At 44.6% G+C, this 24699-nt stretch overlaps 1 protein-coding gene across 8 annotated transcripts in view; it reads right to left on the bottom strand.

Moving 5' to 3' along the window:
* Positions 1–24699, bottom strand: part of LOC128704175 (rho GTPase-activating protein 45) — a 525272-nt gene that overhangs the window by 410178 nt on the left and 90395 nt on the right. For 7 of the 8 annotated variants that reach the window (XR_011393852.1, XR_011393853.1, XM_070099090.1 and 4 more), the window contains exon 2: positions 8884–9315. The exons of the other annotated variant lie outside the window; for it this stretch is intronic. Coding sequence is in view for 5 of the 7 variants with exons in the window: in XM_070099090.1 (XP_069955191.1) it covers positions 8884–8994 (111 nt within the window). In the remaining 2 variants the exon portion in view is untranslated. The remainder of the gene's footprint in view (positions 1–8883; positions 9316–24699) is intronic. 8 annotated transcript variants of the gene reach the window in all.

A 24699-nucleotide genomic window follows, 5' to 3' on the forward strand; every position in this document is an offset into this window, starting at 1 on the left:
GGAGAGAGAGTGATTCTTACCACGTAAACTGTCAGCCACCCTAGAAGCTTGTAACAAGGGAAGGTAGGAGAGTGGTTCTTACCACGTAAACTGTCAGCTACCCTAGAAGCTTGTAACAAGGGAAGGTAGGAGAGTGGTTCTTACCACGTAAACTGTCAGCTACCCTAGAAGCTTGTAACAAGGGAAGGTAGGAGAGAGAGTGGTTCTTACCACGTAAACTGTCAGCAACCCTAGAAGCTTGTAACAAGGGAAGGTAGGAGAGAGAGTGGTTCTTACCACGTAAACTGTCAGCCACCCTAGAAGCTTGTAACAAGGGAAGGTAGGAGAGTGGTTCTTACCACGTAAACTGTCAGCTACCCTAGAAGCTTGTAACAAGGGAAGGTAGGAGAGAGAGTGGTTCTTACCACGTAAACTGTCAGCAACCCTAGAAGCTTGTAACAAGGGAAGGTAGGAGAGAGAGTGGTTCTTACCACGTAAACTGTCAGATACCCTAGAAGCTTGTAACAAGGGAAGGTAGGAGAGTGGTTCTTACCACGTAAACTGTCAGCTACCCTAGAAGCTTGTAACAAGGGAAGGTAGGAGAGTGGTTCTTACCACGTAAACTGTCAGCTACCCTAGAAGCTTGTAACAAGGGAAGGTATTAGAGAGAGTGGATCTTACCACGTAAACTGTCAGCCAACCTAGAAGCTTGTAACAAGGGAAGGTATTAGAGAGAGTGGTTCTTACCACGTAAACTGTCAGCAACCCTAGAAGCTTGTAACAAGGGAAGGTAGGAGAGAAAGTGGTTCTTACCACGTAAACTGTCAGCTACCCTAGAAGCTTGTAACAAGGGAAGGTATTAGAGAGAGTGGTTCTTACCACGTAAACTGTCAGCAACCCTAGAAGCTTGTAACAAGGGAAGGTAGGAGAGAAAGTGGTTCTTACCACGTAAACTGTCAGCTACCCTAGAAGCTTGTAACAAGGGAAGGTAGGAGAGAGAGTGGTTCTTACCACGTAAACTGTCAGCAACCCTAGAAGCTTGTAACAAGGGAAGGTAGGAGAGAGAGTGGTTCTTACCACGTAAACTGTCAGCTACCCTAGAAGCTTGTAACAAGGGAAGGTAGGAGAGAGAGTGGTTCTTACCACGTAAACTGTCAGCTACCCTAGAAGCTTGTAACAAGGGAAGGTAGGAGAGAGAGTGGTTCTTACCACGTAAACTGTCAGCTACCCTAGAAGCTTGTAACAAGGGAAGGTAGGAGAGAGAGTGGTTCTTACCACGTAAACTGTCAGCTACCCTAGAAGCTTGTAACAAGGGAAGGTAGGAGAGTGGTTCTTACCACGTAAACTGTCAGCTACCCTAGAAGCTTGTAACAAGGGAAGGTAAGAGAGAAAGTGGTTCTTACCACGTAATCTGTCAGCTACCCTAGAAGCTTGTAACAAGGGAAGGTAGGAGAGAGAGTGGTTCTTACCACGTAAACTGTCAGCTACCCTAGAAGCTTGTAACAAGGGAAGGTAGGAGAGAGAGTGGTTCTTACCACGTAAACTGTCAGCTACCCTAGAAGCTTGTAACAAGGGAAGGTAGGAGAGAGAGTGGTTCTTACCACGTAAACTGTCAGCTACCCTAGAAGCTTGTAACAAGGGAAGGTAGGAGAGAGAGTGGTTCTTACCACGTAAACTGTCAGCCACCCTAGAAGCTTGTAACAAGGGAAGGTAGGAGAGAGAGTGATTCTTACCACGTAAACTGTCAGCCACCCTAGAAGCTTGTAACAAGGGAAGGTAGGAGAGTGGTTCTTACCACGTAAACTGTCAGCTACCCTAGAAGCTTGTAACAAGGGAAGGTAGGAGAGTGGTTCTTACCACGTAAACTGTCAGCTACCCTAGAAGCTTGTAACAAGGGAAGGTAGGAGAGAGAGTGGTTCTTACCACGTAAACTGTCAGCTACCCTAGAAGCTTGTAACAAGGGAAGGTAGGAGAGAGAGTGGTTCTTACCACGTAAACTGTCAGCTACCCTAGAAGCTTGTAACAAGGGAAGGTAGGAGAGAGAGTGGTTCTTACCACGTAAACTGTCAGCTACCCTAGAAGCTTGTAACAAGGGAAGGTAGGAGAGAAAGTGGTTCTTACCACGTAAACTGTCAGCTACCCTAGAAGCTTGTAACAAGGGAAGGTAGGAGAGAAAGTGGTTCTTACCACGTAAACTGTCAGCTACCCCAGAAGCTTGTAACAAGGGAAGGTAGGAGAGTGGTTCTTACCACGTAAACTGTCAGCTACCCTAGAAGCTTGTAACAAGGGAAGGTAGGAGAGAAAGTGGTTCTTACCACGTAAACTGTCAGCTACCCTAGAAGCTTGTAACAAGGGAAGGTAGGAGAGTGGTTCTTACCACGTAAACTGTCAGCTACCCTAGAAGCTTGTAACAAGGGAAGGTAGGAGAGAAAGTGGTTCTTACCACGTAAACTGTCAGCTACCCCAGAAGCTTGTAACAAGGGAAGGTAGGAGAGTGGTTCTTACCACGTAAACTGTCAGCTACCCTAGAAGCTTGTAACAAGGGAAGGTAGGAGAGAAAGTGGTTCTTACCACGTAAACTGTCAGCTACCCTAGAAGCTTGTAACAAGGGAAGGTAGGAGAGAGAGTGGTTCTTACCACGTAAACTGTCAGCCACCCTAGAAGCTTGTAACAAGGGAAGGTAGGAGAGAGAGTGGTTCTTACCACGTAAACTGTTAGCTACCCTAGAAGCTTGTAACAAGGGAAGGTAGGAGAGAGAGTGGTTCTTACCACGTAAACTGTCAGCTACCCTAGAAGCTTGTAACAAGGGAAGGTAGGAGAGAAAGTGGTTCTTACCACGTAAACTGTCAGCTACCCTAGAAGCTTGTAACAAGGGAAGGTAGGAGAGTTGTTCTTACCACGTAAACTGTCAGCAACCCTAGAAGCTTGTAACAAGGGAAGGTAGGAGAGAAAGTGGTTCTTACCACGTAAACTGTCAGCTACCCTAGAAGCTTGTAACAAGGGAAGGTAAGAGAGAAAGTGGTTCTTACCACGTAAACTGTCAGCTACCCTAGAAGCTTGTAACAAGGGAAGGTAGGAGAGAAAGTGGTTCTTACCACGTAAACTGTCAGCTACCCTAGAAGCTTGTAACAAGGGAAGGTAGGAGAGAAAGTGGTTCTTACCACGTAAACTGTCAGCTACCCCAGAAGCTTGTAACAAGGGAAGGTAGGAGAGAAAGTGGTTCTTACCACGTAAACTGTCAGCTACCCTAGAAGCTTGTAACAAGGGAAGGTAGGAGAGAAAGTGTTTCTTACCACGTAAACTGTCAGCTACCCTAGAAGCTTGTAACAAGGGAAGGTAGGAGAGAAAGTGGTTCTTACCACGTAAACTGTCAGCTACCCTAGAAGCTTGTAACAAGGGAAGGTAGGAGAGAAAGTGGTTCTTACCACGTAAACTGTCAGCTACCCCAGAAGCTTGTAACAAGGGAAGGTAGGAGAGAAAGTGGTTCTTACCACGTAAACTGTCAGCCAACCTAGAAGCTTGTAACAAGGGAAGATGAGCAGGAAGAGGAAAAAGAATAAGAAGAAAAAGAGGAAGAAAAACAAGGACGATAATAAAAAGGAGAAGAACAAGAAAAAGAAGAACAAGAGGAAAAAAGAGGAGGAAGAAGAAAAGGAAAAAGAAAAAGAGGAAGAATGAAAAGAAGAGCGTACAGGAAACAGTGTGTTAATACTACCTTCAATATGATGAATTGTAACGCGGAACTGTCTCACCTTGACTCAGTTTCCTGAGTACAGCCAGGGTGGGGGGGGGGGGGTGGCAGGGAGGGTGGGGGGTGGCAGGGAGAGGAAGGGAGGGAACGTGCAAGAGAAGAAATAAAGAATGATCTACGCCATGGTTTCTCAATCACCCCCCTCCAGTTAGCACATCTAGATGTACACACACACGCACACACACACACACACACACACACACACACACACACACACACACACACACACACACACACACACACACACACACACACACACACACACACTGGCTCCTTGAGTTTAACCCTGCCAAATGCAAAGTCATGAAGATTGGGGAAGGGCAAAGAAGACCGCAGGCACAATATAGTTTAGATGGCCAAAGACTGCAAACCTCCCTCAAGGAAAAAGATCTGGGGGTGAGTATAACTCCGAGCATATCTCCTGAGGCGCATATCAATCAGATAACTGCTGCAGCATACGGGCGCCTGACAAACCTACGGATAGCGTTCCGATACCTCAGTAAGGATTCGTTCTAGACTCTGTATACCATTTACGTCAGGCCCATACTGGAGTATGCAGCACCAGTTAGGAATCCACACCTAGTCAAGCACGTCAAGAAATTAGAGAAAGTGCAAAGGTTTGCAACAAGACTAGTCCCAGAGCTACGGGGATTGTCCTACGAAGAAAGGTTGAGGGAAATCGGCCTGACGACATTGGAGGATAGGAGGGTCAGGGGAGACATGATAACGACATATAAAATACTGCGCGGAATAGACAAGATGGACAAAGACGGGATGTTCCAGAGAAGGGACACAGACACAAGAGGTCACAATTGGAAGTTGAAGACTCAGATGAATCAAAGGGATGTTAGGAAGTATTTCTTCAGTCATAGAGTAATCAGGTCGTGGAATAGCCTAGAAAGTGACGTAGTGGAGGCGGGAACCATACATAGTTTTAAGGCGAGGTATGATAAAGCTCATGGAGCAGGGAGAGAGAGGACCTAGTAGCAATCAGCGAAGAGGCGGGGCCAGGAGTTATGAATCGACCCCTGCAACCACAAATAGGTGAGTACAAATAGGTGAGTACACACACACACACATTACAGAAAAAACTATAGACACTATGAACAAGGCGATACATTGCGAAATATATGTAAGTTGTGTGTGTGAGAGAGAAAGAGAAAGAGAGAGGTCTGATGATCCAGCTGTTGTTGAGCTTATCGTGGTTTTGCGTGACTTGAATTAAAGCCACTCATTAATACCTTCCTTCTTAGTGTGTAGCAGCCCTCTCCCACACCTTCATGTCTCCCACACCTTCATGTCTCCCACACCTTCATGTCTCCCACACATCTCTCTCTCTCCTACTCACATTTTCCAGAAGTGAGGCAGGTGTTTGAGGAAGGGACCTGGACAGGTGTCATTCACTGTTATGGAGGCAATACTGATAACCTCTACCTTTCAGCATCCTAACTGTTCTTGCTGATAATAATAATAATAATAATAATAATAATGATAATTCCATTACTACCGCTACTACTAATATTGATGCGACTACTACTACTACTATTACTACTGTTACTACTGTTATTACTACTACTACTTCTCTCTCCCTGACAAGCTGACTGTATTTTCCTACCCACGGTGTCTCTACCCCATCCTACCCCTGGGAGCCATGGACGGGGGGGGGGCAGGTAAGCGAGCACCACCTCCCACCTGAAGCTCGACTCCACCTCTCACCACCTGCTATTGCAATCCTCTCCACCTGTCCCACATCTCCCTCCATCTGTCTCAGATGCTCTCCAGCAGGCCCAGATGTTCTTCCAGCAGGCCCAGATGGTCTTCCAACATATCCAGCTGGTCTTCTACCAGGCAAAACGCCATAATTCACTTGTCCCTCAAGGACGTCTGTGACTGTCAACATCAACAGCTGGTGCTTGACCGCAGGCCAGCGGCCAGGTGGTGCCAGCTTGTCCGCAGTCCTTGGCCAGTGGGATGTCTAGCCACTTGTCCCACCAACACCACAGTGACAAGTGTATATACAAGTGTATCTCTCAGTGTATATACACCGAGAGATTTGTAGCTCTCAGTGTATATACCGAGAAGTATCTTCCAGTGTATATACAAAAAGAGGTGTGTATTTCTCAATGTATATACAACAAGAGGTGTGTATTTCTCAATGTATATACAACAAGAGGTGTGTATTTCTCATTGTATATATAATGAGAAGTGTGTGTATCTCAATGTATATACAACAAGAGGTGTGTATCTGTGTGTATATGTACATTACAGTAGACTTCAATACTTAGTTTATGTATTACAGTATTCTTAACTGTTTGTAAACAAGGGACAAACAGCCTTGTTGACCCTCGTGTAGTACAGTAGATAGGTTTTAAACCTATTCAACCAAGGTGCCTATTCAAGGGAACTGCCTCGATGTTGGCCAAGGTAGTTTTGGTTAACATATATTAACAATAACGAAATGATAAAAGACTGGTGACCTGCGTCTGGCAGCGCTGAACGTGCACTTTCCGTGGTGTATTTTTACACGTCTGATGGATTGCTGGTCTGATTAAGCCTATTTCAAGTTTTAAATTTACTCTCTCCTAGTCTTGTAGGCCGTATCGTACCTGCTTTTAAAACTACGCATGTCTGCCTTAACCACTTCCTGGAGATCATTCCACTTTCCAACCACTCTGAGGCTGAAAAAATACTTCCTGACATCCTCTGAGGCTCATCCGTGTCTTTCATTTCCAGTCGTGTCCCTGAGTACCAGTTTCCCGCCTCACAAATAGCCTGTTTTTCTCTTCCCTGTCAATTCCTATGAGTATTTTGTATGCTATTATCATATCCCCTCCTGGTTCTTCTGTCCTCTAGTGTTTATAGATTAAGTTCCGTAGCTCATGTGTTTGTGTGTGTGTATACTCTCTCTCTCTCTCTCTCTCTCTCTCTCTCTCTCTCTCTCTCTCTCTCTCTCTCTCTCTCTCTCTCTCTCTCTCTCTCTCTCTCTCTCTCTCTCTCTCTCACTCACTATATATAGTGAGTGAGAGAGAGAGAGAGAGAAGTGTAGCATGTTACAATGGAGAGTAATATCCTGTTCACCTTGACAGGTGTAGCCAGTTAGGTTTTACAGACTACAATATTACACAGGCAGTGAGCCAGGTAAATATCTACTCTCATTGTCACTACACTTTACTCTAACTTATACTAGTGCTTCAGATTGCTTTGGTTTACACTTCCTACCACAGGTATGCGTTTTGAACAGTATCGAAGCTTATACAGCTTCAAGGAGCTTTATAAAGCTTCTTAAAGTGTAAAGTTTGGAAACAGTTACTCTGTGACATACGTCACAGAGTAACGTACGTCACAGAGTGTCCGAGAAGAAAGCTATTGACTGAGTGATGGTGACTGCGTTTTCTTCTTTGGTTCGCCGTTAAATTGATGGCAACATGGGGGACGTGGTACTAAAAAAATCTTTCAATAATTTGTGTTAATGTAAAGGATCATGGAGGTCATGTGGGTGAGAGAAGTAGGACCAGGACCAGCAGTTGGACCGAGAGCTGGAGCTTCCTTGATGCTAGCAACTTTGACCTGCCCTATAGATAAGGCATGAGTTCAAGGGCAGACATCAACACGTTGCCACTTCTCTCACGATTATTATTATTATTATTATTATTATTATTATTATTATTATTATTATTATTATTATTATTATTATTATATGAGTGGTAATGTTTGCAGGTAGTCATTTTGATGTGAGGGAAGGAAAGGTAGCTCCAGTTCCTGGGATTAGGAGCTCTTCCTCAACACATGACATGTTTTCCTTCAGTTTTGATCTCTCATCAATTACCTGAAGACCAAGCAATGTTTCCCTTACCTTTGAGAGAAACGTTGTGTGGAAAGGTCTATGTTATGAGTGTTAGGTGTTACCAAACTCAATATTTAGTGCGGATATGAATGATTTAAGTGGCAGTGAGGCGTGATAAAGCTCCAGGCAGGCGAAACATAACCTAAATAATAGAAATTTAGTGAGAGGGTTTAAATGCTTCAGGATTCCGTGTGCTGTTGGAGTGAACTCAGCTGTGGCAGTCATGTTGACTCTCCTCACTCATGCAGTAAAAACTGCATCATCGACACATGTGCAACACTTGGGTATTTTTATGGGCGAAACGTTTCGGTCATAAAGATACCCTAGTGTTCCACATGTGTTTTGGTAAGACTGTGAGATTTAGGAACTAGAGCTTTGTTTACTGACGTATGTGTTGTGGCAAGTCTGTGAGATTTAGCAATTAATGGACGGGTAAGATAAGATTTCGGTCGGATTTTTAACGCGGAGGATTAGCCACCCAGGATAACCCAAGAAAGTCAGTGCGTCATCGAGGACTGTCTAACTTATTTCCATTGGGGTCCTTAATCTTGTCCCCCAGGATGCGACCCACACCAGTCGACTAACACCCAGGTACCTATTTGCTGCTAGGTGAACAGGACAACAGGTGTAAGGAAACGTGTCGAAATGTTTCCACCCCGCCGGGAATCGAACCCGGGCCCTCCGTGTGTGAAGCGGGAGCTTTAGCCACCAGACCACCGGGCCTAGGATTCCTTGTTGCATACGTGTGTTGGAAGACAACGTGTTTACCAAGTAAGTTAGTATAGGTATAGAGAGAGATTGTTTGCGAAAAGCTTTTACTGGGACGGAGTTTCGCTCATGGCAGAGCTTTATCAAGTCATGATGAAGTTCTTCAAAGCGAAACGTTGTTGTAGTTAAGACTTGTGCTGTATATTGTGTGATGAGTAAGACACAGGTATAACAGTTGGGTGTCTTTATTGTTGAAACGTTTCGCCTACACAGTAGGCTTCTTCAGTCAAATACAGAGGCAGCAAGTGTAGTAGTGAAGTTGATGTAATCAGTCCATCAACCATGGAGAAATAGTATATGAGATGGTCAGTCCCTCAGCCTGGAGAAGACTTCAGAGCTGAACTCTTCTCCAGGCTGAGGGACTGATCACCTCAAATACTATTTCTCCAAGGTTGATGGACTGATTACATCACCTTTACTTCGCTACTACACCTGGTGTCTCTGTGTTTGACTGAAGAAGTCTACTGTGTAGGCTAAACATTTCAACAGTATGTGTGTTTATATACGTAGCTGTCGGTATTATATCAGTACTTCCACTTACCGAGTTTGTCTTGAAGAGTTTCATTTTGGAGATTTTCTTAGTAGGGAAGTGTTTGAGAGAGTTGGATCTGCCAGTATCTAGCACCACAGCCGTTATGATGGACTCCATCATGGTGTGGAGGGCTCTCTTGCCCACACATCATAGGTCCGACCCACGTGAAGGCAGGGCTGCTCCACGGAAGGGACGGGGTACTTCCAGGGACGGAAGGAGAAGGGAGGACTGGAAAAAGCCAGCGAGGACATCAGAGTACCTGAGAGGACTGACGTGAAGACTTGGCTTTGAAGGAAGGTCTGGAAGAAGCTGGCGAGGACATCAAAGTCCCTATGATGATCAACGTGAAGACCTGGCTTTGACGGAGGGTCTTTGTTAACTCAATGAATTTTGGCCACTGTCCAAGGCCTCTTTGGAAAGAGAACTCGGCCAGTCCATGCGCTGAATAACACACACGGGTATAGGTATTGTTAAATTTCTAACTGCAAATAATCACAGCTGCTACACACACACACACACACACACACACACACACACACACACACACACACACACACACATACTGCTTTACGATTTTATAAAACACTATATAAACCTTTCAAGAAATGGATGCGGGTGTTTTATCAGTTACAGGAAAATTCCCCTGAGGCAAGCCTCAAGGGGAAAAATTCCCCTGAGGCAAGCCTCAAGGGGAAAAATTCCCCTGAGGAAAGCCTCAAGGGGAAAAATTCCCCTGAGGAAAGCCTCAAGGGGAAAAATTCCCCTGAGGCAAGCCTCAAGGAGCAAAAAGACAGTCTTGCTTTCCCAGACGACCCTTCACTTGGTCTTAATTAAACAAGATGTAGTTAGAAAGGTTCTGATTATGTCTGGTCATAAATATGTCTGGTGGTCCTAGATATGTTGGTGGTCCTAGATATGTTGGTGGTCCTAGATATGTTGGTGGTCCTAGATATGTTGGTGGTCCTAGATATGTTGGTGATCCTAGATATGTTGGTGGTCCTAGATATGTTGGTGGTCCTAGATATGTTGGTGGTCCTAGATATGTTGGTGGTCCTAGATATGTTGGTGGTCCTAGATATGTTGGTGGTCCTAGATATGTTGGTGGTCCTAGATATGTTGGTGGTCCTAGATATGTTGGTGGTCCTAGATATGTTGGTGGTTCTAGATTTGTCTGGTGGTTAAATACTTCTGGTGGTCATAAATGTGTCTGGTGGTCCTAGACATGTCTTCAAATGCTAGACATTTCTCTCGGTGGGCGAAACGTGTCTCACAGAGTCCCAGGTGCTGCACGTGCGTCATATTCACTAACTGGTTTACGTTACACAACTTTAATTCAGTGGTATCAATGACAATGAATCTCTTTCTTTCCTTGATTCAGTGGTATCAATGACAATGAATCTCTTTCTTTCCTTGATTCAGTGGTATCAATGACAATGAATCTCTTTCTTTCCTTCTTCTCAGTTTAGATAAACATGTATAATGGTCAGAATTTATTATCATTAATTAATATTTTCTTGTTATATTAGTACCAGAAAAAACAGATTTAGTTTTCATTTACTTAATTATGGTCAACAAATACTTATATTCACGACTGTTTTTGTCTAAGCTAACAAATACATATTGTAAGTTACTTTATTAGTGCTAACAAACATGTTAGAGTAGTAGTTGATGGACTGAACACATCGACTCAAGGTTGAGGGACTGATTACCTCATTCTCCTCCTGTTCTTCAAGTTTCTCCTACGTATGGACTGATGAAGCCACTGTGTGGCGAAACGTTTCCTCAATAAAGATACCAAAGAGTTGCACATGTGTCTAATTTATTAACATGTTAGAGTAGCTTTATTACTGATTTCAACGTTATTTTATTGAGTTTCCTAATATTTACTCAATAAAGATACAAGGGTTAATTGGGTTTGAATCCTGTCGACTACACGAGGGTCATTAAATCTTCACATCACCTGACAAAAATCACTTTAATACCTAAAAGAGGTATTAAGGTCAATTATTAGTGTTTATTATGGAGGAAATTTAATTGGACTAATGGTTATAATCATAACGATCATTTTTAAAGAGATGGAGGGGTAAGCCAGTGGAAGGCCTCAGTCAGATGGCCAAAAGCTCCAGCTGTGGGTCATCATATGACTGAGACCCACGTCAGGATACACTTGTCCAGTTTATTGACAAACATTATACCTACCTAGATGAATGAAAAATCACAAAACACACTGGAATTCAGTATAATAAATGAGGAAATTCGGCATACCAAGTGTAACTCAGTATACGAATTGACAACGTGGATATACTGTATATTCATCGAGAGAAGTATACCTCTCAGTGTGTATACCAATAGATTTTCCTATGAACTCTATTGTAGAGATTAATGTATTTTTGATAATACATGTACAACAGTTAGGTATCTTTATTCCGTGACGTTATGCCTTCACTGTAGACAGAAGAGTATAGCAACAGTTAGGTATCTTGGTACAGAAAACACCTTTGACAAGTTGCAAGTGAAAAGGGATGGATTTGAGAGGGACGTTGCTATCTCAGTGATGACCTTCCTTCTACTAGTGAACTACACCTCACCTTCCGACAGTAGGTGCTTAAACTTCACACTGTTCCAGGCTGTGGAGCAAAACTCTTCTCCAGGCTGAGGGACTGACCACCTCAAAACTACGTCTTCAAAGGTGATAGACTGATTACATCGTCTTCACATCTCTACTGCTTCTGCTAAACTCTTCTGTACTCGACTGAAGAAGCCTACTGTGTAGGCGAAACGTTTCGGAATAAAAGTACCTAACTGTTGCACATGTGTCTTACTTATCAACTTGTCGGTATTATATACCATTATTATGAAGTGTTCTTGACTAGTTGTGTACATTGTCTTAGTGACCCTCGTGTATAGTGTATATGTTGTGTTAGTGACCCTCGTGTATAGTGTATATGTTGTGTTAGTGACCCTCGTGTATAGTGTATATGTTGTGTTAATGACCCTCGTGTACAGTGTATATGTTGTGTTAGTGACCCTCGTGTATAGTGTATATGTTGTGTTAATGACCCTCGTGTACAGTGTATAGACTGTCTGAATCACCATAGTGTACAGTGTATAGACTGTCTGAATCACCATAGTGTACAGTGTATAGACTGTCTGAATCACCATAGTGTACAGTGTATAGACTGTCTGAATCACCCTCGTGTACAGCGTATATACTGTCTGAATCACTTTCGTGTACAGTGTATATACTGTCTGAATCACTCTCGTGTACAGCGTATATACTGTCTGAATCACTTTCGTGTACAGTGTATATACTGTCTGAATCACCCTCGTGTACAGTGTATATACTGTCTGAATCACTCTCGTGTACAGTGTATATACTGTCTGAATCACTCTCGTGTACAGTGTATATACTGTCTGAATCACTCTCGTGTACAGTGTATATACTGTCTGAATCACTCTCGTGTACAGTGTATATACTGTCTGAATCACTCTCGTGTACAGTGTATATACTGTCTGAATCACCCTCGTGTACAGTGTATATACTGTCTGAATCACTCTCGTGTACAGTGTATATACTGTCTGAATCACCCTCGTGTACAGTGTATATACTGTCTGAATCACTCTCGTGTACAGTGTATATACTGTCTGAATCACCCTCGTGTACAGTGTATATACTGTCTGAATCACTCTCGTGTACAGTGTATATACTATCTGAATCACTTTCGTGTACAGTGTATATACTGTCTGAATCACCCTCGTGTACAGTGTATATACTGTCTGAATCACTCTCGTGTACGGTGTATATACTGTCTGAATCACTCGTGTACAGTGTATATACTGTCTGAATCACTCTCGTGTACAGTGTATATACTGTCTGAATCACCCTCGTGTACGGTGTATATACTGTCTGAATCACTCTCGTGTACAGTGTATATACTGTCTGAATCACCCTCTTGTACGGTGTATATACTATCTGAATCACTTTCGTGTACAGTGTATATACTGTCTGAATCACCCTCGTGTACAGTGTATATACTGTCTGAATCACTCTCGTGTACGGTGTATATACTGTCTGAATCACTCTCGTGTACAGTGTATATACTGTCTGAATCACCCTCGTGTACAGTTTATATACTGTCTGAATCACTTTCGTGTACAGTTTATATACTGTCTGAATCACTTTCGTGTACAGTGTATATACTGTCTGAATCACTCTCGTGTACAGTGTATATACTGTCTGAATCACTCTCGTGTACGGTGTATATACTGTCTGAATCACTCTCGTGTACAGTGTATATACTGTCTGAATCACTCTCGTGTACGGTGTATATACTGTCTGAATCACTCTCGTGTACGGTGTATATACTGTCTGAATCACTCTCGTGTACAGTGTATATACTGTCTGAATCACTCTCGTGTACGGTGTATATACTGTCTGAATCACTCTCGTGTACAGTGTATATACTGTTTGAATCACTCTCGTGTACAGTGTATATACTGTCTGAATCACCCTCGTGTACGGTGTATATACTGTCTGAATCACCCTCGTGTACAGTGTATATACTGTCTGAATCACTCTCGTGTACGGTGTATATACTGTCTGAATCACCCTCGTGTACAGTGTATATACTGTCTGAATCACTCTCGTGTACGGTGTATATACTGTCTGAATCACTCTCGTGTACAGTGTATATATTGTCTGAATCACTCTCGTGTACAGTGTATATACTGTCTGAATCACCCTCGTGTACAGTGTATATACTGTCTGAATCACTCTCGTGTACAGTGTATATACTGTCTGAATCACTCTCGTGTACAGTGTATATACTGTCTGAATCACTCTCGTGTACAGTGTATATACTGTCTGAATCACCCTCGTATACAGTGTATATACTGTCTGAATCACCCTCGTGTACAGTGTATATACTGTGAATCACCCTCGTGTACAGTGTATATACTGTGAATCACCCTCGTGTACAGTGTATATACTGTCTGAATCACCCTCGTGTACAGTGTATATACTGTCTGAATCACTCTCGTGTACAGTGTATATACTGTCTGAATCACCCTCGTATACAGTGTATATACTGTCTGAATCACCCTCGTGTACAGTGTATATACTGTGAATCACCCTCGTGTACAGTGTATATACTGTCTGAATCACCCTCGTGTACAGTGTATATACTGTGAATCACCCTCGTGTACAGTGTATATACTGTGAATCACCCTCGTGTACAGTGTATATACTGTCTGAATCACCCTCGTGTACAGTGTATATACTGTCTGAATCACTCTCGTGTACAGTGTATATACTGTCTGAATCACCCTCATATACAGTGTATATACTGTCTGAATCACCCTCGTGTACAGTGTATATACTGTGAATCACCCTCGTGTACAGTGTATATACTGTGAATCACCCTCGTGTACAGTGTATATACTGTCTGAATCACCCTCGTGTACAGTGTATATACTGTGAATCACCCTCGTGTACAGTGTATATACTGTGAATCACCCTCGTGTACAGTGTATATACTGTGAATCACCCTCGTGTACAGTGTATATACTGTGAATCACCCTCGTGTACAGTGTATATACTGTCTGAATCACCCTCGTGTACAGTGTATATACTGTGAATCACCCTCGTGTACAGTGTATATACTGTGAATCACCCTCGTGTACAGTGTATATACTGTGAATCACCCTCGTGTACAGTGTATATACTGTGAATCACCCTCGTGTACAGTGTATATACTGTGAATCACCCTCGTGTACAGTGTATATACTGTGAATCACCCTCGTGTACAGTGTATATACTGTGAATCACCCTCGTGTACAGTGTATATACTGTGAATCACCCTCGTGTACAGTGTATATACTATCTGAATCACCCTCGTGTACAGTGTATATACTGTCTGAATCACCCTCGTGTACAGTGTATATACTGTCCGAATCACCCTCGTTTAATGTCGTTTAAAAACAGACATTTTAATGTTGAAAGTACAAGTAAACCGCACCAGCTTGTAAAATAAACTAGTTAAATTATCACCTACACACTATGATATCAATGTAGACTTTCCTTTAAGATACACCAGTCTTGAAAGTTTGAAGCCAATCAGAGAAGGAATTCTCAAGGCATCGCACGGGTTTATAAAATTGACCAAAGGCACCTGCGCAACTCAGTGAACCTTGCTCATTGACAGTGAACCACCGATAAAAATTTGAAGGCTATCTAATGAGTCGTTGTCAAGTTATTAATGAAAGCCCAGGAAAGGGAAGATTTTTAAATACAACAGCCACTTAATGTCTTGTGTGTGTGTGTGTGTGTGTGTGTGTGTGTGTGTGTGTGTGTGTGTGTGTGTGTGTGTGTTTGTGTGTGTGTGTGTGTGTGTGTGTGTGTGTGTGTGTGTGTGTGTGTGTGTGTGTGTTTGTGTGTGTGTGTGTGTGTGTGTGTGTGTGTGTGTGTGTGTGTGTGTGTGTGTGTGTGTTTGTGTGTGTGTGTGTGTGTGTGTGTGTGTGTGTGTGTGTGTGTGTGTGTGTGTGTGTGTGTGTGTGTGTGTGTGTGTGTGTGTGTGTGTGTGTGTGTTCGGACAGACGGCGGGAAGATGACGTAAATGAAGGCTACTTCGCTGTACCGCTAATGTCACTACACATTCTTGTGGCTCCCTTAGTGGAACACTGACCCACACTACTGCTGGTACGAGGGTTCCAGTCCCTGGAACACTGACCCACACTACTGCTGGTACGAGGGTTCCAGTCCCTGGAACACTGACCCACACTACTGCTGGTACGAGGGTTCCAGTCCCTGGAACACTGACCCACACTGCTGCTGGTACGAGGGTTCCAGTCCCTGGAACACTGACCCACACTACTGCTGGTACGAGGGTTCCAGTCCCTGGAACACTGACCCACACTACTGCTGGTACGAGGGTTCCAGTCCCTGGAACACTGACCCACACTACTGCTGGTACGAGGGTTCCAGTCCCTGGAACATTGACCCACACTACTGCTGGTACGAGGGTTCCAGTCCCTGGAACACTGACCCACACTACTGCTGGTACGAGGGTTCCAGTCCCTGGAACACTGACCCACACTACTGCTGGTACGAGGGTTCCAGTCCCTGGAACACTGACCCACACTACTGCTGGTACGAGGGTTCCAATCCCTGGAACACTGACCCACACTACTGCTGGTACGAGGGTTCCAGTCCTTGGAACACTGACCCACACTACTGTTGGTACAAGGGTTCCAATCCCTGGAACACTGACCCACACTACTGCTGGTACGAGGGTTCCAGTCCCTGGAACACTGACCCACACTACTGCTGGTACGAGGGTTCCAGTCCCTGGAACACTGACCCACACTACTGCTGGTACGAATGTTCCAGTCCCTGGAACACTGACCCACACTACTGCTGGTACGTGGGTTCCAGTCCCTGGAACACTGACCCACACTACTGCTGGTACGAGGGTTCCAGTCCCTGGAACACTGACCCACACTACTGCTGGTACGAGGGTTCCAGTCCCTGGAACACTGACCCACACTACTGCTGGTACGAGGGTTCCAGTCCCTGGAACACTGACCCACACCACTGCTGGTACGAGGGTTCCAGTCCATGGAACACTGACCCACGCTACTGTTGGTACAAGGGTTCCAGTCCCTGGAACACTGACCCACACTACTGCTTGTACGAGGGTTCCAGTCCCTAGAACACTGACCCACACTACTGCTGGTACGAGGGTTCCAGTCCCTGGAACACTGACCCACACTACTGCTGGTACGAGGGTTCCAGTCCCTAGAACACTGACCCACACTACTGTTGGTACAAGGGTTCCAGTCCCTGGAACACTGACCCACACTATTGCTGGTACGAGGGTTCCAGTCCCTGGACATGGAACACTGACCCACACTACTGCTGGTACGAGGGTTCCAGTCCCTGGAACACTGACCCACACTACTGCTGGTACGAGGGTTCCAGTCCCTGGAACACTGACCCACACTACTGCTGGTACGAATGTTCCAGTCCCTGGAACACTGACCCACACTACTGCTGGTACGTGGGTTCCAGTCCCTGGAACACTGACCCACACTACTGCTGGTACGAGGGTTCCAGTCCCTGGAACACTGACCCACACTACTGCTGGTACGAGGGTTCCAGTCCCTGGAACACTGACCCACACTACTGCTGGTACGAGGGTTCCAGTCCCTGGAACACTGACCCACACTACTGCTGGTACGAGGGTTCCAGTCCCTAGAACACTGACCCACACTACTGTTGGTACAAGGGTTCCAGTCCCTGGAACACTGACCCACACTACTGTTGGTACAAGGGTTCCAGTCCCTGGAACACTGACCCACACTACTGCTGGTACGAGGGTTCCAGTCCCTGGAACACTGACCCACACTACTGCTTGTACGAGGGTTCCAGTCCCTGGAACACTGACCCACACTACTGCTGGTACGAGGGTTCCAGTCCCTAGAACACTGACCCACACTACTGTTGGTACAAGGGTTCCAGTCCCTGGAACACTGACCCACACTACTGCTGGTACGAGGGTTCCAGTCCCTGGACCTGGAACACTGACCCACATTGCTATAAGGCACAAAAATCTCCAATTTTCAGTTCCTGCTCCTGAAGCTGTGTATTGTGTTTGCCTCCTCCAAAATCTCATTCAAGTCCTTCCACAGCTCAGCCACTCTGAGGGTAAATACTTCCATTCATCCCAATGGTTCATCTGTGTCGTCAGCTCCCACTTGTGTTCCCTTGAGCCTGCCCCTCTCAATTCAAACAGTTGTCCCTATCTATTCTCTTAATTCCTCTTAGGATTTTGTATGTCGTAATCATATCGTCCCCTGTCCTTCTCTTCAGCAAGATCGTCAGGTTCAAATCCTTCAACCTCTCCTTATAGTGTATTCCTCTCATTTCTGGTACTAGACTGGTTGCAAACCAGTCTAGTACCAGGAGTTTCTGCATGTGCTTGATTTGGAGTGGGCTCTGTGCTTGTTCCGCATACTCAGTGATTGGTTTAACATAGGTGCCAGGAGCTGCGAATCGATCTCTGCAACCACAAATAGGTAAGTACAGGTTGTATAGAGGAAAGCCTCGGTCAGATAACCAAAAACTCCAGCTGTGGGTCATCACATGACTAAGACCCGCATCGGTAAACACTTGGTCTGTTTCGTGACAAACCTGACCTAACCTAGTAGGTCGTATATAAACTTCTAAAAGATTCTTTGTTCGGGTTCCTGAATACTGTTCTGAGCTTTGATAATTTGCAATTAGCCACTGGAGTTATGCGGCGTATATGCAGTTCTGGCTATATGCTTGGTAAACCATACCCCCGGCCGGGATTGAACCCGCGGTCATAGAGTCTCAAAACTCCAGCCCGTCGCGTTATTTGCAATCGTGTCATTACGATTTCTTGAGTCAGTTATATGCTTGGTGTTGATTCACTTTCACGTCGTTTTCATCTTTTGATATCTGTGTTTTTTCTCCGCTCATTCTGTGCTCTAGCGTCTGGTCTACCCTCACCTTATTCAACATGATGTTGCACTTGTTTAGATTGAACCCGAGAAGCCACTTATCTGACCACATCTACAGACTGTTGAAATCTCTCTGAAGTTTGCCAATGTCACCTCTTTTTTTTTTTGATGAATAAGACACATGTGCAGCAGTTACACATGTGTCTTACTCATCAACTTTGTCGGTATTTTATACCATTTTCAACATTCCTATTCTCTTTCTTGTCATTATTTTGCATCGTCAGCAAGCAGCGCCACACGGACACATGACTCCAGTCCCTCTGGTAGGTCATTCGCGTATATTAGGAACAGTAGTGGTCCCAGCACTGATGCTTGTGGAACCCCACTCGTTACTTTCTTCCATTCATATGTTTCATCCCTTACTCTCTGTCGTGTGTCACTGGCACCCCTTGACTCACTGGGATACACTGGCTTTTAACCCTTCTTGTTCCTCCAGTTTCGGGACTAATCTCTGGAGAGGTAGTTTTAAATGCCTTTTTTTTTTACAGTCCAGGAGGATGCAGTCCGCCCAACCCTGTCCTTCTTGTTCTGTCTCTGTGATTCTGTCCAAGAATTCCAGCAAATTCGAAAGAGGGAAGTTGTTCCCTAAAGCTGTACTGGTTTCCTGTAAATAACCTCTCCAGATGTTCTAATATACTTTTCCTTACTATCTTCTCCATTTTTTGAGAGTATTATTGTTATAATAAAAAAGAAGCGCTAAACCTTTTTTGAGAGTGTGTAATAGATAATGGCTTGTTATTCAGTATCTCATATCTATCGACCATTTTATTAATGGGGACCACATTTGCCTTTTTTTCAAATTTTCTGGCGGTTATCTCAAATGAAGAGATTTTGCTTCCGTGGCTCGGGTGACAACGCACTCGCCTCACACCCTGAGTATCCGTGGTTCAATTCCCGGCATGGGTGGAAGCATGGGCATGTTTACACCTGTTACCCCTGTTCACCTATCAGTAAGCAGGTACCTGAGTGTTAATTTACTAGTGTGGGTGGCATCCTGGGGAACAAGATTGAAGGACCACAATGGAAATAAGACAGTCTTCGATGACGCACTGACTTGGGTTATCCTGGGTGGCTAACCCTCCTGGACTAAAAATCCCAACATATTTATTCTTTAAGTGCCCATGGAGATATGTTGTCTGGTTCCATTGCTTTTGTTACCTCCAGCTGTTGTTGTAGTCCCATCTCTTCTTCTGTGGTTGATTCTCTTCAGTACTTTACTCTGTAGTGGCTACTATTCTCTCTACCACAACTTCTTCCCTATCTTCTCTTAACACTTCTCTCAGTTATTTTGTTAACCGCTTTACTTAGGTCTCTCTCATTCACCATCAGCGCCCCTTCCTCCTCCTCCTCCTCCTCCTCCTCCTCCTCCTCCTCCTCCTCCTCCTCCTCCTCCTCCTCCCTCTTCTTCCTCTTCTTCCTTCTCCTTCCTCTTCCTCTTCTTCCTTTCTCCTATTCCTCCTCCTAATTCCTCCTTCTCCTCCTTCCTCTTCCTCCTCCTTCCTCTTCCTCTTCCTCCTCCTTCCTCTTCCTCCTCCTTAATCTTCCTCCTCCTTCCTCTTCCTCTTCCTCCTCCTTCCTCTTCCTCCTTCCCCTCCTTCTTCTTCTTCCTCCTCCTTCGTCTTCCTCTTCCTCCTTCTTCCTCTTCCTCCTTCTCCTCCTTAATCTTCCTCCTCCTTCCTCTTCCTCTTCCTCCTTCTCCTCCTTCCACTTCCTCCTCCTTCCTCTTCCTACTCCTTCCTCTTCCTCCTTCTCCTCCTTAATCTTCCTCCTTCTCCTCCTTAATCTTCCTCCTCCTTCCTCTTCCTCCTTCTCCTCCTTCCTCTTCCTCCTCCCTCTTCCTCCTTCTTCCTTCTCCTCCTTCCTCTTCCCCTTCTTCCTTCCTCCTTATCCTCCTTCCTCTTCCTCTTCCTTCTTCTTCCTCCTTCCTCCTTCTCCTCCTTCCTCTTCCTCCTCCTTCTTCCACCTTCCTCCTCCTCCTTCCTCTTCCTCCTCCTCCTCCTTCCTCTTCCTCCTCCTTCCTCTTCCTCTTCCTCCTCCTTCCTCTTCCTCCTTCTCCTCCTTAATCTTCCTCCTCCTTCCTCTTCCTCTCCTTCCTCTTCCTCCTTCTCCTCCGTCCTCTTCCTCCTCCTTCCTCTTCCTCCTTCTCCTCCTTAATCTTCCTCCTCCTTCCTCTTCCTCCTTCTCCTCCTTAATCTTCCTCCTCCTTCCTCTTCCTCTCCTTCCTCTTCGTCCTTCTCCTCCGTCCTCTTCCTCCTCCTTCCTCTTCCTCCTTCTCCTCCTTAATCTTCCTCCTCCTTCCTCTTCCTCCTTCTCCTCCTTAATCTTCCTCCTCCTTCCTCTTCCTCTCCTTCCTCTTCCTCCTTCTCCTCCGTCCTCTTCCTCCTCCTTCCTCTTCCTCCTTCTCCTTAATCTTCCTCTTCCTTCCTCTTCCTCCTTCTCCTCCTTAATCTTCCTCCTCCTTCCTCTTCCTCCTCCTCCTTCCTCTTCCTCCTCCTCCTTCCTCTTCCTCCTCCTCCTTCCTCTTCCTCCTCCTCCTTCCTCTTCCTCCTCCTCCTTCCTCTTCCTCCTCCTCCTTCCTCTTCCTCCTCCTCCTTCCACTATCTTATCACTCACCCTTCACAGTCGTATTCCTTCAACGGGGAAGTATTTTTTTAGGAAAATATATTCGCTTTTAATAATATAAATATTTAAATTAATGGGAAGCACTAAATGTTTACAGAATATTTTTCAGATCATTATATCGACTGTAAGAAGGTAGGACATGCCGACACACATCTTGAAGTGAACACCAAACATGCCGACACATATCTTGAAGTGAACACCAAACATGCCGACACATATCTTGAAGTGAACACCAAACATGCCGACACATATCTTGAAGTGAACACCAAACATGCCGACACATATCTTGAAGTGAACACCAAACATGCCGACACATATCTTGAAGTGAACACCAAACATGCCGACACATATCTTGAAGTGAACACCAAACATGCCGACACATATCTTGAAGTGAACACCAAACATGCCGACACATATCTTGAAGTGAACACCAAACATGCCGACACATATCTTGAAGTGAACACCAAACATGCCGACACATATCTTGAAGTGAACACCAAACATGCCGACACATATCTTGAAGTGAACACCAAACATGCCGACACATATCTTGAAGTGAACACCAAACATGCCGACACATATCTTGAAGTGAACACCAAACATGCCGACACATATCTTGAAGTGAACACCAAACATGCCGACACATATCTTGAAGTGAACACCAAACATGCCGACACATATCTTGAAGTGAACACCAAACATGCCGACACATATCTTGAAGTGAACACCAAACATGCCGACACATATCTTGAAGTGAACACCAAACATGCCGACACACATCTTGAAGTGAACACCAAACATGCCGACACGTATCTTGAAGTGAACACCAAACATGCCGACACATATCTTGAAGTGAACACCAAACATGCCGACACATATCTTGAAGTGAACACCAAACATGCCGACACATATCTTGAAGTGAACACCAAACATGCCGACACATATCTTGAAGTGAACACCAAACATGCCGACACATATCTTGAAGTGAACACCAAACATGCCGACACATATCTTGAAGTGAACACCAAACATGCCGACACATATCTTGAAGTGAACACCAAACATGCCGACACACATCTTGAAGTGAACACCAAACATGCCGACACGTATCTTGAAGTGAACACCAAACATGCCGACACATATCTTGAAGTGAACACCAAACATGCCGACACATATCTTGAAGTGAACACCAAACATGCCGACACATATCTTGAAGTGAACACCAAACATGCCGACACATATCTTGAAGTGAACACCAAACATGCCGACACATATCTTGAAGTGAACACCAAACATGCCGACACATATCTTGAAGTGAACACCAAACATGCCGACACATATCTTAAAGTGAACACCAAACATGCCGACACATATCTTGAAGTGAACACCAAACATGCCGACACATATCTTGAAGTGAACACCAAACATGCCGACACATATCTTGAAGTGAACACCAAACATGCCGACACATATCTTGAAGTGAACACCAAACATGCCGACACATATCTTGAAGTGAACACCAAACATGCCGACACATATCTTGAAGTGAACACCAAACATGCCGACACATATCTTGAAGTGAACACCAAACATGCCGACACATATCTTGAAGTGAACACCAAACATGCCGACACATATCTTGAAGTGAACACCAAACATGCCGACACACATCTTGAAGTGAACACCAAACATGCCGACACACATCTTGAAGTGAACACCAAACATGCCGACACATATCTTGAAGTGAACACCAAACATGCCGACACATATCTTGAAGTGAACACCAAACATGCCGACACATATCTTGAAGTGAACACCAAACATGCCGACACATATCTTGAAGTGAACACCAAACATGCCGACACATATCTTGAAGTGAACACCAAACATGCCGACACATATCTTGAAGTGAACACCAAACATGCCGACACACATCTTGAAGTGAACACCAAACATGCCGACACACATCTTGAAGTGAACACCAAACATGCCGACACATATCTTGAAGTGAACACCAAACATGCCGACACATATCTTGAAGTGAACACCAAACATGCCGACACACATCTTGAAGTGAACACCAAACATGCCGACACACATCTTGAAGTGAACACCAAACATGCCGACACACATCTTGAAGTGAACACCAAACATGCCGACACACATCTTGAAGTGAACACCAAACATGCCGACACACATCTTGAAGTGAACACCAAACATGCCGACACATATCTTGAAGTGAACACCAAACATGCCGACACATATCTTGAAGTGAACACCAAACATGCCGACACATATCTTGAAGTGAACACCAAACATGCCGACACATATCTTGAAGTGAACACCAAACATGCCGACACACATCTTGAAGTGAACACCAAACATGCCGACACATATCTTGAAGTGAACACCAAACATGCCGACACACATCTTGAAGTGAACACCAAACATGCCGACACACATCTTGAAGTGAACACCAAACATGCCGACACACATCTTGAAGTGAACACCAAACATGCCGACACACATCTTGAAGTGAACACCAAACATGCCGACACACATCTTGAAGTGAACACCAAACATGCCGACACACATCTTGAAGTGAACACCAAACATGCCGACACATATCTTGAAGTGAACACCAAACATGCCGACACACATCTTGAAGTGAACACCAAACATGCCGACACACATCTCGAAGTGAACACCAAACATGCCGACACACATCTTGAAGTGAACACCAAACATGCCGACACATATCTTGAAGTGAACACCAAACATGCCGACACATATCTTGAAGTGAACACCAAACATGCCGACACATATCTTGAAGTGAACACCAAACATGCCGACACATATCTTGAAGTGAACACCAAACATGCCGACACATATCTTAAAGTGAACACCAAACATGCCGACACATATCTTGAAGTGAACACCAAACATGCCGACACACATCTTGAAGTGAACACCAAACATGCCGACACACATCTTGAAGTGAACACCAAACATGCCGACACACATCTTGAAGTGAACACCAAACATGCCGACACATATCTTGAAGTGAACACCAAACATGCCGACACACATCTTGAAGTGAACACCAAACATGCCGACACATATCTTGAAGTGAACACCAAACATGCCGACACACATCTTGAAGTGAACACCAAACATGCCGACACATATCTTGAAGTGAACACCAAACATGCCGACACATATCTTGAAGTGAACACCAAACATGCCGACACACATCTTGAAGTGAACACCAAACATGCCGACACATATCTTGAAGTGAACACCAAACATGCCGACACATATCTTGAAGTGAACACCAAACATGCCGACACATATCTTGAAGTGAACACCAAACATGCCGACACACATCTTGAAGTGAACACCAAACATGCCGACACATATCTTGAAGTGAACACCAAACATGCCGACACATATCTTGAAGTGAACACCAAACATGCCGACACATATCTTGAAGTGAACACCAAACATGCCGACACATATCTTGAAGTGAACACCAAACATGCCGACACATATCTTGAAGTGAACACCAAACATGCCGACACATATCTTGAAGTGAACACCAAACATGCCGACACATATCTTGAAGTGAACACCAAACATGCCGACACATATCTTGAAGTG

The sequence above is a fragment of the Cherax quadricarinatus genome, chromosome 66, assembly GCF_038502225.1.
Source record: "Cherax quadricarinatus isolate ZL_2023a chromosome 66, ASM3850222v1, whole genome shotgun sequence".
Classification (NCBI taxonomy): domain Eukaryota; kingdom Metazoa; phylum Arthropoda; class Malacostraca; order Decapoda; family Parastacidae; genus Cherax; species Cherax quadricarinatus.